Here is a 16,057-nt window from a genome sequence, read left to right on the forward strand (position 1 = left end):
TGTTTAAAGGGAACCTTAATTGAGAGGGATATGGATGTTTCCTTGTAAACAATACCAGTTGCTTGTCAGTCCTTCTGATCTCTTTGCAATCCAAGGGTTGGGGATGAGCACTCCATCAGGTGAAGTCTGGGTGCCTGATACTGTGGCAAAGGCCACCTCCATATACAGTGAACAGATGTATCAGCACTCCGTATTTTCAGAAAGCACGCTCTTTATTGAGCTATATGTTTCCACAAAGAAAAGCCAACAATTGTTTCAGGGGCCACACAGGGTCCCCCTTTAAAATAACCACAGGCCTTGATAAAGGGGGGCCCTGTGTAGCCCCCAAAACAATTGTCAGCTTTTCTTTGTGGAAACCTATTGATCAATAAAGAGCGTGCATTCTTAAAATACGGAGTGTTGATACATCTGTTCACTGCTGATCTCTTTGGATGCTGTAGTGGCTGAATCACACATCTGAAACAAGCATGCAGCTAATCCAGTGTGACTTCAGTCAGAGCACCTGATCTGCATGCTTGTTCAGGGGCTGTGGCTAAAAGTATTAGAGACACAGGATAAGCAGGAGAGACAGGCAACTGGTATTTTAAAAGGAAAATCCACATCCTCCTCAGTTTAGGTTCCCAAAACAATGGTTGTCTGCTGGTTCACATAGCTGTAATGATCTGACTCTCTGATTGTCCATTGGTGCCTATAGGGCAGTACAGTATAATGCAGTCCAGGAGACCATAATCCACAGCATCCGTGGGCACTGGAGAAAATTATCTTTATTTGGGGAGTTCCTTGACATAACATAGAATATACATTTTTAAGTAAATTGTCTTTAAAATTGGGGTTGATTTGGAACATTATCAGAGCAATTGCTCACAACAAGCAATCTAGATTCAGCTGTAAAATGAAACAAGAATCATGATTGGCTGTAATGGGCCACTACTCTGTCTTTTTTTTTTTTTTGTCTTTTGGCATGCTTACGAAAACCAATGTGAAACTGCCTGACATCACCAAAGAAATCAATCTACAGATGTATTTTTCCAATCAAAATTGTTGTTTTGTACACCATACACATGCCTGTTTTATCTACCTGGAAATGTTATCTGCCACTATTGCTTGTATGCACACCAGATAATCTAACGTCAATGCAGCTGTTCTAAGGCATTTAGAGACACCATGAACTGTCACTGGATGACGAGCAGGGGAAGTTGTCTTGCACTTTTTTCCTGTCATAGGTCGCCACTAGTTTGTATGTTGCTAATCCTTCCAACCCTAGAAAGAACGAAACCGGTTGCTTGTAGCCTTGCAACATGTCTTTATACCGATCATTGCCCAATTTCCAACAGCTATTCCACCAGGATGTAGTAATCCAGCAGCTGTATGAACTTTTACTGGCATCCTCCTATAGATGCAAATATGATGCCATACACTATTTTCTTGTTTTAAGTATGTGTGTTGGAAGTTGGTATGATATCCACAGTCATTTTAGCCAAAGAATCCAGTACATGCATATGCTTTCAGCCCAAGATGCACATGGAAGTTGTTCATATGGAGGCATAAAAAAGCGGGAGACCTTCCTACTGCTGGGGTATATAATACAGATCAGCAGAGGATATTCATGGGAAATGGTTTCATATACAATCTAATAAATGTAACTGACTAGGTCACAATTTATAAAGCCTGTGCTATAGTCCCATCAGTTCGCCATTTGTGGAAAGCCTCAAAGCTTAGACACTAATTACTCCACCTGTGCATATGTGATGCAAAACATGCACTGCTGGGAGGCCTTTAGGAGAGGTTTTCAAAACCTCAAGCTTAATTTTATGAATATCAGGAATTCTTTATTTCGCCAAGCATGACTAGGTCATGCCCGGAATTGGGTTTGGCCCAGTACATATAGCTCAAGAAGAGACGACAGGTAGCATAGAACAGCAGAACAGAAGTTAACACTGTGCACTTATACACAGAGGACAAGCAATTACATTATATTTCACTTAACATTTGCGTTACATGCTAGAGCAGCAAGATACCACCTTACATGTTAGTGATTGGTATTAGGCGTAACTCAAAATTAAAAAGGCAACATGTAGCACAGAAATTTGTAGATGTTTTGCTGCCAACGCTGGATGTGCCAGTCTGGGTTATGCTGTAAGATATGGTTTTAGGATGTGCTGCTGTCAAGTTTAGTAGTCCTATTACAATTTATTTAATAATTGTAATCAATAATTATCTACAAGACCTCTTTTGATGCCATGATGAATGCATTCCGACATGAGACTTCTGCATCGCTGTCTATTATATACCCCAAATTGTAGGGTTATAGGTGTGCTATGGTTTTTCTTCCATTTTCTAGGGGTATACAATATTAAAATTTACACAGATTTTACTGTTCGTGAGGAATGTCAGGCAAGAATTTGGTGTTGGTGACGAATGGTTAATCAGGTGTTCTTATTGTGTTCAGTAAGGTTATAATGTTATTATTTTTATATAATGTTATTCATTTAACAGTAATTTGCCTTCTTAAAACAGAAGGTATTTGCGATTATTCAGACTGGAGTGAGCATGTGATGTCTCCCGACAATGCAACGCTGCTGAATATGCAAATTGTTCCTTTGTTGTCTCCGATAGCTAAACACACCTCCAGAACCGCTGGAATGCCTTAGAGTCTCTTTCTGACAGACTGGCCAAGGGCTGAAACGATTAGGAATGCCCATTGTGTACGACAAAGAAAAATGGGCTTTTCCATTACGACCCACATAAGAACTTATGCTAGCTTCGCGTACAACAATCTGGTTCAGCAATGTTGCTGCAGGGTGGTCAGATCAAATAGACTGAGCATAATATGAATATACTGTGTACATATGCATTTCACAGCACAATTGGGAAGTCGATCAGACTGTTGGGCTAGTATAACAGATTTTGTGCGTAGTGCAGTTCTTTGGTATTGATACAGTGGAGAAAATAATTATTTGACCCCTCACTGATTTTGTAAGTTTGTCCATTGACAAAGAAATGAAAAGTCTCAGAACAGTATCATTTCAATGGTAGGTTTATTTTAACAGTGGCAGATAGCACATCAAAAGGAAAATCGAAAAAATAACATTAAATAAAAGATAGCAACTGATTTGCATTTCATTGAGTGAAATAAGTTTTTGAACCCTCTAACAATAAAAGACTTAATACTTAGTGGAAAAACCCTTGTTTGCAAGCACAGAGGTCAAACGTTTCTTGTAATTGATGACCAAGTTTGCACACATTTTAGGAGGAATGTTGGTCCACTCCTCTTTGCAGATCATCTCTAAATCCCTAAGGTTTCGAGGCTGTCTCTGTGCAACTCTGAGCTTGAGCTCCCTCCATAATGTGCTTCTTCTTGAGCCACTCCTTTGTTGCCTTTGCTGTATGTTTTGGGTCATTGTCGTGCTGGAACACCCATCCACGACCCATTTTCAGTTTCCTGGCAGAGGGAAGGAGGTTGTCGTTCAGGATTTCACGATACATGGCTCCGTCCATTTTCCTGTTAATGCGATTAAGTTGTCCTGTGCCCTTAGCAGAAAAACACTCCCAAAGCAAAATGTTTCCACCCCCATGCTTGACGGTGGGGACGGTGTTTTGGGGGTCATAGGCAGCATTTTTCTTCCTCCAAACACAGCGAGTTGAGTTAATGCCAAAGAGCTCTATTTTGGTCTCATCAGACCACAGCACCTTCTCCCAGTCACTCACAGAATCATTCAGGTGTTCACTGGCAAACTTCAGACGGGCCTGCACATGTGCCTTCTTGAGCAGGGGGACCTTGCGAGCCCTGCAGGATTTTAATCCATTGCGGTGTAATGTGTTTCCAATGGTTTTCTTGGTGACTGTGGTCCCTGCTAATTTGAGGTCATTCACTAACTCCTCCCGTGTAGTTCTAGGATGCTTTTTCACCTTTTTCAGAACCATTGACACCCCACGAGGTGAGATCTTGCGTGGAGCCCCAGAGCGAGGTCAATTGATGGTCATTTTGCGCTCCTTCCATTTTCGAACAATCGCACCAACAGTTGTCACCTTCTCTCCCAGCTTCTTGCTAATGGTTTTGTAGCCCATTCCAGCCTTGTGCAGGTCTACAATTTTGTCTCTGACTCTGACTCTTTGGTCTTTCCCATGTTGGGAGAGTTTGGAGTCTGCTTGATTGATTGATTCTGTGGACAGGTGTCTTTTATACAGGTGACTAGTTAAGACAGGTGTCCTTAATGAGGGTGACTAATTGAGTAGAAGTGTCTAACCACTCTGTGGGAGCCAGAACTCTTAATGATTGTTAGAGGGTTCAAAAACTTATTTCACTCAATGAAATGCAAATCAGTTGCTATCTTTTATTTAATGTTATTTTTTCGATTTTCCTTTTGATGTGCTATCTGCCACTGTTAAAATAAACCTACCATTGAAATGATACTGTTCTGAGACTTTTTATTTCTTTGCCATTGGACAAACTTACAAAATCAGTGAGGGGTCAAATAATTATTTCCTCCACTGTAATATGTAAAGGGAAAAGGGATGCTGCAGATGTTTCTTTTACTTAACCTGTGATGACCAGTAAATTGCAATAGCAGAGCATCCATATTGTACCATATAAGAGAAATTCAAACCCCATAATTACTGATTTCTGTTGGTTTAACTTTTTTTTTTTTTACAAACATTAACATTTTTAACAAACACTGTGCCAGCAGCCGTGGCTACCAGTGTTAGAGATGGTCCGACAGGAAAACATGGCTACCGCCAGGGTGGTCTTTCTGGATAAAATCAAGCACTGCACCAGCCCCTTTGGATTAAGAGGATGTTGGGATGTTTAATTGCCACTGCGTCACATAAAATATTTTGTGTGCGTAGTTAGGCTCGCCGCTAGGGGTGCCATTGCTGGATCTAGTCCAGCCCAAAGTTTGTGCTATGAACTAGACCTGATGCTGGATGTAGTCCACAGCATGTGCACCAGAGCCACAATGTTTAAAAGAAAATAAATATGGCATGCTTCATATACCTGTCATTTTAGGTTCTGCACTGCAAAGTTCATTATTGACTTTGCAAAAATAGTTTCTATAGGTTCACTGCAAGCCAACTTGAGCCATGAAGAACCAATGTTTACTGTACTCTCTGTCAGCCAGAAGGCCTACATGACCAATCAAAGCCTATCTGTCCTCACTAGTATATAATTAAATTGTCTGCAATAATGTCAGATTGCCAGAGAGAGTGATCACTGGTTTTTTTTTTCTAGTATTCCAGAGGTGACGGTCTTCTCCTCTCTTTAGCAAACCTGGTTTGATACTTAAAGGATACCAGAAGTGACATGATGAGATAGACGTGTATGTACAGTGCCTAGCACACAAATAACTATGCTGCGTTCCTTTTTTTCTTTCTCTGTCTGTAAGAGTTAAATATCAGGTATGTAAGTGGCTGACTCAGTCCTGACTCAGACAGGAAGTGACTACAGTGTGACCCTCACTGATAAGGAATTCCAACTATAAAACACTTTCCTAGCAGAAAATGGCTCCTGAGAGCAAGAAAGAGATAAAAAGGTGAATTTCTTATCAGTGAGGGTCACACTGTAGTCACTTTCTGTCTGAGTCTGGACACTTAGTCAGCCACTTACATACCTGATATTTAACTCTTTCAGGCAGAGAAAGAAAAAAAGGAACACAGTATAGTTATTTGTGTGTTAAGCACTGTACATCCACATGCCTATCTCATCATGTCACTTCAGGTATCCTTTAATACAATCCACAATCATTGTGTTGACATACAATTAAAATGGGGTAACTTCTTATGGAGTGCCTCCTACTATATATACCAGCAAGTTACAACACTGGATATAGGGCTCAGTGCCACCAACAGAAGATTAAATTATAGTCCACTATAACAGCAGTCATTAAACTTCAGTTTTCATCATGTCTTGAGTTAAATTAGAACACCCGTGGGATTCCTCATTCAAGTGAGCACTGCCACCAAACCCCTAGAAGGGGACACTCACCCTTAATTGTAGACCTATGATATTGGGTCAATGAAAGCCTACAGGGTTATTAGAGGCCAACCTCCGTCTGTCACGATCTCTCGATGAAACAATATTCTTCAAACTTGGTACAGCACATTACACCTCAAAGATAAAAAAAAAAATGCATCCTTCACAGCGTAAAACTATTCACATTTTTACTACTCATGTCCCCAAGTAGTTCAAAGGATTAGTGCATTGCGACAGATGACAGTGCAGGAACAATGGCCTGGAAAGAGGAACAGGAAGACTCTAAACTATCCAGATCAGGGGCATACCTACATAGGGCCATTCCCACCCCCCACCACACACACACACACACACACACACACACACACCATTCTGGGGGGACTGGTAGCTAGGGGTGGCCTGTCCTGTACATAATTGGCAATGCAGAGCAGCACTTCCTATTCAGTTTGCAAGTGCAGAAGCTGCAATGTGATCCCAGACCCACCCAGAGGTCACGAGCCCTATTGTTATGCCCCTGACCAATGAAGCAAAGAAAAACAACGCCAGAGATTTTGGCGCAAGAATTACAGCTAAAGCAGCACTCAGACAGTAATTTGGGTGCCGTCAAAAGATGGAGCCTAAATTACTTAAAAACATTCTAAATTGGCTGCCGGCATGAGTCCATGGCGGCCTGGAGGGGGAATTGTAATCAACGCTGCTGGGACTTTTGCAGGAGCAAGGTGAGACATTTCGCAGCGTCACCCTGCGCCCAAATTTCCCAGCGGCTTAATGGTTTGTATGCATAACCAGAGCCTTCCTTCTCAAACCTGAAGTAAGTGTTCACTTCAGGTTTACTTTGATCACTTTGCATTCCGGGGTTTTTAGCTCTTAAAATTCCTAACATTTTTGGTATTGCAGCTGTGTGTCGCCTTTACTACAGCTATAACTTTTTTTTTATTACTTATGCCATCAAAGTGATATAAATATACAGGTCTTTCTCAAAAATTAGCATATTGTGATAAAGTTCATAATTTTCTGTAATGTACTGATAAACATTAGACTTTCATATATTTTAGATTCATTACACACAACTGAAGTAATTCAAGCCTTTTATTGTTTTAATATTGATGATTTTGACATACAGCTTATGAAAACCCAAAATTCTTATCTCAAAAAACTAGCATATTTCATCCGACCAATAAAAGAAAAGTGTTTTTAAAACATAAAAAGTCAACCTTCAAATAATTATGTTCAGTTATGCACTCAATACTTGGTCGGGAATCCTTTCGCAGAAATGACTGCTTCAATGCGGCGTGGCATGGAGGCAATCAGCCTGTGGCACTGCTCTGGTGTTATGGAGGCCCAGGATACTTCGATAGCGGCCTTAAGCTCATCCAGAGTGTTGGGTCTTGCGTCTTGCGTCTCTCAACTTTCTCTTCACAATATCCCACAGATTCTCTATGGGGTTCAGGTCAGGAGAGTTGGCAGGCCAATTGAGCACAGTAACACCATGGTCAGTAAACCATTTACCAGTGGTTTTGGCACTGTGAGCAGGTGCAAGGTCGTGCTGAAAAATGAAATCTTCATCTCCATAAAGCTTTTCAGCAGATGGAAGCATGAAGTGCTCCAAAATCTCCTGATAGCTAGCTGCATTAACCCTGCCCTTGATAAAACACAGTGGACCAACACCAGCAGCTTACATGGCACCCCAGACCATCACTGACTGTGGGTACTTGACACTGGACTTCAGGCATTTCCCTCTCTCCAGTCTTCCTCCAGACTCTGGCACCTTGATTTCCGAATGACATGCAAAAGTTGTTTTCATCCGAAAAAAGTACTTTGGACCACTGAGCAACAGTCCCGTGCTGCTTCTCTGTAGCCCAGGTCAGGCGCTTCTGCCGCTGTTTCTGGTTCAAAAGTGGCTTGGCCTGGGGAATGCGGGGCACCTGTAGCCCATTTCCTGCACACGCCTGTACACGGTGGCTCTGGATGATTCTACTCCAGACTCAGTCCACTACTTCCGCAGGTCCCCCAAGGTCTGGAATCTGTCCTTCTCCACAATCTTCCTCAGGGTCCAGTCACCTCTTCTCGTCGTGCAGCGTTTTCTGCCACACTTTTTCCTTCCCACAAACTTCCCACTGAGGTGCCTTGATACAGCACTCTGGGAACAGCCTATTCATTCAGAAATTTCTTTCTGTGTCTTACCCTCTTGCTTGAAGGTGTCAATGATGGCCTTCTGGACAGCAGTCAGGTCGGCAGTCTTAGGCCTAGTGCACACCGAGCGGTTTTTGGAGCGATCCGCCGGCCGCATCCGCCTGGAAGAACGCTTGGCTAATGTATTGCAATGGGATGGTGCACACCGGCGGTTTGAGGTTTTTGCCAAGCCGCAAACGCGTCTCCTGCTGCGCGTTTGCGGTTTTCGGAAGCGTTTCGTCCTCAATGTAAAGTATAGGAAAAAGCAAACCGCTCTGAAAAACGCATTTTTGTTACAGATGCTGTTCAGTAACAGCTTTTACTGTAACAATATGTGTAATCTGCTACACAAAAACGCACCCAAAACCGCTAGGTATGTTTAGAAAACCTCTCTAAACATACCTAGAATCGCTCTGAAATCAGCTCCCAAAACCGCTAGCGTATTGCGGATCTGCTAGCGGTTTTGGTGTGCACTGGGCCTTACCCATGATTGCGGTTTTGAGTAATGAACCAGGCTGGGAGTTTTTAAAAGCCTCAGGAATCTTTTGCAGGTGTTTAGCGTTAATTAGTTGATTCAGATGATTAGGTTAATAGCTCGTTTAGAGAACCTTTTCATGTTATGCTAATTTTTTGAGATAGGAATTTTGGGTTTTCATGAGCTGTATGCCAAAATCATCAATATTAAAACAATAAAAGGCATGAACTACTTCAGTTGTGTAATGAATCTAAAATATATGAAAGTCTATGTTTATCAGTACATTACAGAGAATTATGAACTTTATCACAATATGCTAATTTTTTTTAGAAGGACCTGTAGTTCTTTTTAAAACATTCTACGCTTTCGTTGGATTTTTTTAAAGAGTTGTTTAATCAAATTACAACTACGGCATATATATCACTAATTCACTTAAAACCTAGGGGTGTATATATACACACGTATCGCCACGTTTATGAAAGCTGTGCATGATCACCACATGGCTGCAATAATTGGTGAATGGAAACGTGTTCCCACAGCCAAAGTGCCCTGATCATTCATTGAAATGACAGTAAACACAAATGCTTCCTGTTAACTCAAAACTTTGTTCTAAGTACACAGGATAGTGTATTGGGACATTTAGTGGATAAAAAGTAAAGTTGCATTAAAAAATACAGTTAAATTTACATCTCCAATAGCCATGAACCTCTTCTTCCCCCACTTCCATGGTCACCAAAATAAAAAGAGCCAAAGTGACAGCATTCTGAAAAGAAAATATAAAAACAATTACTTGTTAAAAGTTGTCATATTTATAATTAATAGTTGTCATGAGGGTATATTACTGATGTTTTTGCAAATAATGGCTTGTAATTATTGATTGTGAGGACTGCTGCATCCACTGCCTTATATCAGTTCCTGTACCCCAATCTCCTCTGTATTCACTTTGTAGGTTTGTGTCCCTCTGGGCAGCCATCAGGGGGGGACAACTGACACTGCAGTGAGGGGCCCAGGGCCTCTGGGGGCCCTGCCCCCCCCCAAGTGCTGGAAGGGCCACATGTGCTGGCTGCGGGCCTGTGGCTCACTAACCAGCACACCACATTCCAGGACTCCACCTATACCTAGCTACCTATACTGGGGCACCACCTATACCTGGCATTTGTTAACCGGGGACTACCTGTATTTTGCTAGTATTTGGCTCCACCCACAACATGCCATGGTCACGCCCACTTTTTACCACATCACAATGTGCATGTCGTTTTCTTCAGTGTTGGAGCCATGCACATTTTTCACCGCAGGGAGTGGGGTGGCTAGTGACCAGTGAGTGGGCCCAGGGAGGGTGGGGGGGCAGGCCTGATGATGTGTGAGGGTCCTCAAAATTTCTGATGGCGGCCCTGTGTCCCTGGTCAGCAGAGGGATGAAAAGTGCATCGTCCCAACACCCGGTTACACCCAGGCCTTAATATGCTCAAGGTATAGGAACTGAAGGCTGTAAGACAGTAGTACTAACAGAATCACGCTAGACAGATACAGGTGGAAAAATGAGACAATCCAGGTCAGCAACAAGTGATCAGAATAGCATGGGACTGAATTTCAAAACTTATGCCAAACCAGGAGTCCAACATGGTAGATCAGACTAATACGGCACCAAAGAATAAGGCAATATCAGGTCAAGTACAGTTCCAAAGGTCAGTACAGGCAGCAACCCAATAACAGGGTCAAGAGGCAAAGGAGGGTCGTACACAGTAATTCATGAATAATATCACACCCGTTGGAGAAGCACAAGGCAGCTATCGCTATCACAGGCAAATTGCAATGAAGAGAGCAGGCCTAAATAGAATAAGAACATCATGGGAACAAAATCCTGAGAGCCTATTGGCTATTGTTTCAATGATACTGCATTTTGTGCCTGCAGAACCTATTGTTTTCACCTAAGGGAATAAGATGGGGGAAGAGCCATGCGCCCCTGTCTATAACTATTGTGAACTAGACATGCATGCACAACCCCTGGAGATGTCACACCGGTTCGACCCAGAAGTCTGCTGCACAGGCTGGCTCTTGCTGTGGTAACTATTGGAAGGTAAGTTATTTACAGAGTATTATGAGAAAACAAATATACAATAATAGACCTTTATTTCCAAATAAAATGTTGTCACCATACATTGCACTAGAGGGAACAATGTAAACGTAATAACCAGGAGAAATGGGCAAATTACTGTAAATGTGTGGGTCTTTTTCTACAGTAGGAATTTTATTTTTAAACTATTATGGCTGAAAACTGAGAAATAATGACTTTTTTTCTTATTTTTCTCTTTAAAAAGTATATGAAATAAAAAAATTCTTAGCAAAAAGTACAACCCAAATAAAGCCTAGTTTGTCCCATAAAAAAATAGTATTTAACGTCGCTGGGAACTTGTGCAGAAGCAGGATAAGCCATATCGGCTGTATCCCACACCCAAGTCCCCCCGCGGCGATTCTTCTTGTATGCAGGTGAAGGTGCTATCCGCTATGCTGCCCAATTTCAGCAGAAAAATAAAAATGTCTTTTGCTAATGAATTATTCATAGTCTAGATTGCAGAGGATGTCTCTGGCCAGCTGATGTTGCCCTTAAAATTGCTATTTTTATCCGTTTGAAAAGTTCAGCTTATCCACAGATTTGCCACTGCCATACTGTTGTGAAATGGTATGTTACAAACTGCTCTCATGTTGGGCCAACATGAGTCCTATGGGAGAAAAGCGATATAGAAATTTTATTGAATTGTATTGTAAATACACATACTAGCTTTGTTGCCAGGGCACACTTCATTAAGGGTAAGCCCAGATTTATTTCAAACTCAAACATGTTACCTGCAGCATTTTCTGGGTGATTCTGGAGCGATCGCAGTACAGTGCTTATAAAGTGCTGACCACAATTGCTTTGGAATCACAGAAGTTTCCAGTGATTAATTGTTCCATGTTCCATGTTAATTGCAGTAAAATCACTTAAGCAAAATGGAAGCGCAAGGCGCTCCCGTTTTGCCTTTTTAGATGTGAAGGGTGCCTAAACAAGGATTGAACCTAATTCCTATCAGTAGCTGATACTCCCTTCCCCACAAGAAATCATTACCTTTTCTAGAATAAATCATCAGGGACATCTGTGTGGCTGATATTGTGGTGAAACCCCTCCCACAGTATGATGTCATGACTAAGGTACTGGCAGTTTGCTTTCTGTGAATTGTGGGAAATAACGACTTTCTCCAACTGCATATCTACCTCTGTGCCAAAAACTCAAGTAAAGAACATTCCATACAGATCACCTGGCAGAACTAAAGATGTCACCACCAGTGATGAATTTCAGAATGTAAATCAGAGAGAAGAAAGATATTACAATTGGCAAACACTGGTTAAATAATCTTTAAATGAATATTGTTTGTAAGAAATAAGCAATTTTATGCATTATATTTTCACTACAGTTCCTCTTTAATAAGTGTATACGTTGTGTCCAGTAGCTAATAGTTTTGGCAGTAGATGGGTCACCTAAAAACATCAGAGTATAAATATTGATACATGTTTTATTTACATTGTATTGTAAACAAAAATGTAACAGTATCTACATGCTATAAGTGCAGGAACACAGCTATTATTTACCTGCATCAAGAAAAGCTATTTGTTTTGTCTTTCTTTTTATATGACTGTAGAATGTGGCATCAGATTACACGTGACAGGGAAAGAACAAAGCAGAATATGACCACATCTATTTGTGGCCCAAGCTGACGTCATGAAATTCCCGGTAAACAATCTCCCAGCATATGACATGGGATCCTGGGCAGCAGCATGGCCGTGTGATGTGTGCATACGGCTGTAGGGGGCGCTGTGGGCGCCGCGCTTCCTCTGTCCCGTCTCTCCGCCCCCGGTCAGCTCTCTCTCTACAGCAGCTCGGGCTTTCCCGCTCTCTTGACTGGCGCTGCTGTGGGTGGTGTGTGTTGCTGAGAGGCCTTCCCACAGGTTGCCGCTCTGTAGCCCGCACCGGTCAGCGCTTGCTGGCGGCTCCGCAGAGTCCATCACGTGAGGCAAGCGGAGAGCCCGGCCTGCTCCGGCGGGAGGAGAGGAGCCCGGGTGCAGGATGGCGGTGAGCCTGGATAAAGAGGCCTATTACCGGCGGATCAAGCGGCTGTACAGCAACTGGAAGGTGATGGCGGGCGCATAGACATACATGGCGATAGATGCATGGCCGCGCTGCGTGCTCCAGGACCAGCCACACTAATGTGACTTACACCCATGAGGCCTGGCTGCCCAGACACCTATCACACAGCACAGCATTGCAGCCACTGTAGTGACACCCATCACACAGCAGAGCTGGCAGAGCATTACACCCATGAGGCCTGGCTGCCCAGACACCTATCACACAGCAGAACTGGCAGAGCATTACACCCATGAGGCCTGGCTGCCCAGACACCTATCACACAGCACAGCATTGCAGCCACTGTAGTGACACCCATCACACAGCAGAGCTGGCAGAGCATTACACCCATGAGGCCTGGCTGCCCAGACACCTATCACACAGCAGAGCATTGCAGCCACTGTAGTGACACCCATCACACAGCAGAGCTGGCAGAGCATTGTACTGGAAACAAACGCAATCACATCACATGAGAGCTGTGTTCTGTGAGAGGAGGGGGCAGCGTGTTATTGTGGCACATAGCGATGGTGCTGGAAGTGCTGGGCATTGCCTGTGATGATTTGCCATGCTAATACTGAAGGAGCAGGCAGAGGCCTCTGTGCTCTGCTCTGGCTTCTATTGAGTGCAAATGACGAACTGAGGCTGCCTGCATGACTCCAGATTCTCAGCATTGTTTGTCTTATTACATGTTTATATGTTCCCACACTATATCTGTGATTTAGGAAGTACACTAAACAAGTTCCTATCAGTGCCCCTTAGCTGAGCTCCCAGTCTGATGCCCCTTCTACAGTTTAGGGCTAAATAGTAGGGGGGACCAGCTCGGAGCAGTGCTTTTCAGCGCTGCTAGATTTGGGCGCAGCCGGCGCCTCCATAGACTTCAATAGGAATCATTCCTATTGAAGTGCTCAGTGAGTAACGTCGGCTCCGTCAGAAGACAGAGCCGAAGTTGCTTAAAAACATAATAATTCGGCCTCCAGCAATCGCTGGAAGCCGAATTATTTCATTCCCCTACTATCCATGTCGGCCTGGAGGGGGAATAGTAATTAAATCGACCCGGACTTGTGCAGAAGCAGGATCAGCTATATAACGCTGTATCCTGCGCCCAAGTCTACCGGCGCCGATTTCAAATGTACGCGACCAGCTAACCTACTTGTTTGTTTTTGAGGCTCTGGGAGAAAATGGAGCACAAAATAATGTGGAGAACATGTACATTGCTGCTTGGCCAGTATTGGATCCTGAGCCTCTAGTGATGGAAGGGAAATGGGTTTTAAAAAACCCATAGGAAGTCATGTGACAGTGGATTAAAATCTTTATTATAGTCTGTGTTGAACTTGTGCTTTGAAAGGAGTTTTATCTCCTGAAGAGTGGAGATTCTCAAGGAAATGCGAATATTTCGGCTATATAAGCGGTTAAAGAGAACCCGAGGTGTGTTTAAAGAATGTTATCTGCATACAGAGGCTGGATCTGCCTATACAGCCCAGCCTCTGTTGCTATCCCAAACTCCACTAAGGTCCCCCTGCACTCTGCAATCCCTCATAAATCACAGCCGTGCTGTGAGGCTGTGTTTACATCTGTAGTGTCAGTCTCAGCTGCTCCCCCGCCTCCTGCATAGCTCCGGTCCCTGCCCCCGTCCCTTCCCTCCAATCAGCAGGGAGGGAAGGGATGCAGGCGGGGACTGGAGTTCTGCAGGAGGCGGGGAGAGCAGCAGACTGACACTATAGAGATAAACACAGCCAGCTCTGACAAGCTGTTTGTCAGCAGCGTGGCTGTGATTTATGAGAGATTGCAGAGTGCAGGGGGACCTTAGGGGGGTTTGGGATAGCAACAGAGGCTGGGCTGTATAGGCAGATCCAGCCTCTCTGCAGATAATATTCTTCAAACCCACCTCGGGTTCTCTTTAAGAGTTTGGCCAATCTAATGCACTTCCTACTTATTCTGACTGGCCCAATTCCAAGCTGTATCCTTTTTGCATTAAACTTGCACGCAAGCCAGAATAGCATCTCATTGACCTCATCTACTGATGAACTGCTAGAGGGGTGCTAGCAGATTTGCCAAGGATTTTACTTGTCATCTTCTACCTTCATCTGGAACTGCTGTCACTTGTAGCCTCTACTTGGATGCAATGTCTGCTTGAGTGATTGTCATTCCTTTTGATTTTTGAATATTATGTGGGCTTGAATGATCGTTGGTAAGAATCCTTATTACAAGTGACTGCATGGGTTGACTCTTTCATGACTGTTCAAATGGTTAAGGTGGCCATACACTTTATCAAAGGTAAAAATCAATATCTGGCAGATTTGATCTGCTGAAAATTGATGATGCAAAATGCTCAAAAGATCGTGTAACATTAGGTAAGGGAGACTTGGTGGGCCCGGCAGACGGTGGCTCCTACACAGATTTTTCTATTTCATGCTGAAAGCCACAGAAAATCTGTGTACAGTTTGTGGGCAGCTGTAGATCCTTCTCTGATCAGATCTAGCTGATGGATGATCTGGTGGCCAATTCTAGGAACAGAATTCCAATAGATTTCAGAATGAAATTTATTGGAAATCTATTGAAAATCGATCTAAAGGCATTCCTGCACCATTAGGTCCAATGCAGCTCTATGGGCCATCGATCTGCTGCCAGCAGCAGATCGACCTAGATTTTCCATCCTGTCAGATAGATGAAATTGATTGAAAGCGTTCAAAATCGGCCACAAATGGATCGATCTGGGAATTTGATAGAATCGATTTCTAATCAATCGATTCTATAGGATCGATATCTGAAATCGATCAGTGTATGGGCCCCTTTAGAATTGTTGTTTGAACAATAGGTTCAGATCCTGCCATGAAAAGCAATTCCGTTTTTTAGATTTGCAGATTTAGGGCTTGTTCACACTAAGAGCGTCTTGGCTTTTTTTTTTTTTTTTTAAGCGCTGGCGATTTTAAAAATAGCCTTAGAAGACCTTGTGCAATGTAAGCTTATGTGAGTGTTTTCACATAAGCGATGAACTTTCTATCCAATCGCAAATACGGCTCCTGCACCATTTTCAGAGCACTTGTGATTCAATAGAAAGTATTTGGAAATTGCTAAGCGTTTGAAAAAGCATTTGAAAGGCGATTTCCCAGGCGCATTTAATGAATAAATACAATGTATTTATTTCCGGGGCAACAAGTTCACTTCCTGACATCAGGAAGTGAAAAAACATTGCTACACAAAAGCGCTTTTCTAAGCGCAAATCGCTAGTACTTAGAAAAGCCTTTTCAAATTCGTTCAGCGATAGCGATTTACAATGTGAGAAA

The 16,057-nt window shown here is 43.0% G+C and overlaps 1 protein-coding gene, 1 long non-coding RNA gene and 1 other non-coding gene across 3 annotated transcripts in view; 2 read left to right on the forward strand and 1 right to left on the reverse strand.

The window, feature by feature from the left end:
* Positions 1-658: 658 nt before the first annotated feature.
* LOC137521764 (uncharacterized) lies at positions 659-13,133 on the reverse strand. The gene is made up of 4 exons (XR_011022194.1): positions 12,242-13,133; positions 9,306-9,381; positions 5,984-6,106; positions 659-748 (listed from the first exon to the last, which is right to left on the reverse strand). It is a non-coding gene; the product is annotated as an uncharacterized lncRNA (long non-coding RNA).
* The window catches only part of SUPT16H (SPT16 homolog, facilitates chromatin remodeling subunit), a 52,943-nt gene continuing 49,375 nt past the window's right edge, over positions 12,490-16,057 (forward strand). Inside the window, exon 1 of the mRNA XM_068241438.1 lies at positions 12,490-12,782. Within this exon, the coding sequence (XP_068097539.1) occupies positions 12,717-12,782 (66 nt within the window). The 5' untranslated portion in view covers positions 12,490-12,716. The remainder of the gene's footprint in view (positions 12,783-16,057) is intronic.
* On the forward strand, positions 13,321-13,418 carry LOC137532888 (small nucleolar RNA U6-53/MBII-28). The gene has a single exon (XR_011024055.1). It is a non-coding gene; the product is annotated as a small nucleolar RNA U6-53/MBII-28 (small nucleolar RNA).

The sequence above is a fragment of the Hyperolius riggenbachi genome, chromosome 1 (assembly GCF_040937935.1).
Source record: "Hyperolius riggenbachi isolate aHypRig1 chromosome 1, aHypRig1.pri, whole genome shotgun sequence".
NCBI classification, from domain to species: domain Eukaryota; kingdom Metazoa; phylum Chordata; class Amphibia; order Anura; family Hyperoliidae; genus Hyperolius; species Hyperolius riggenbachi.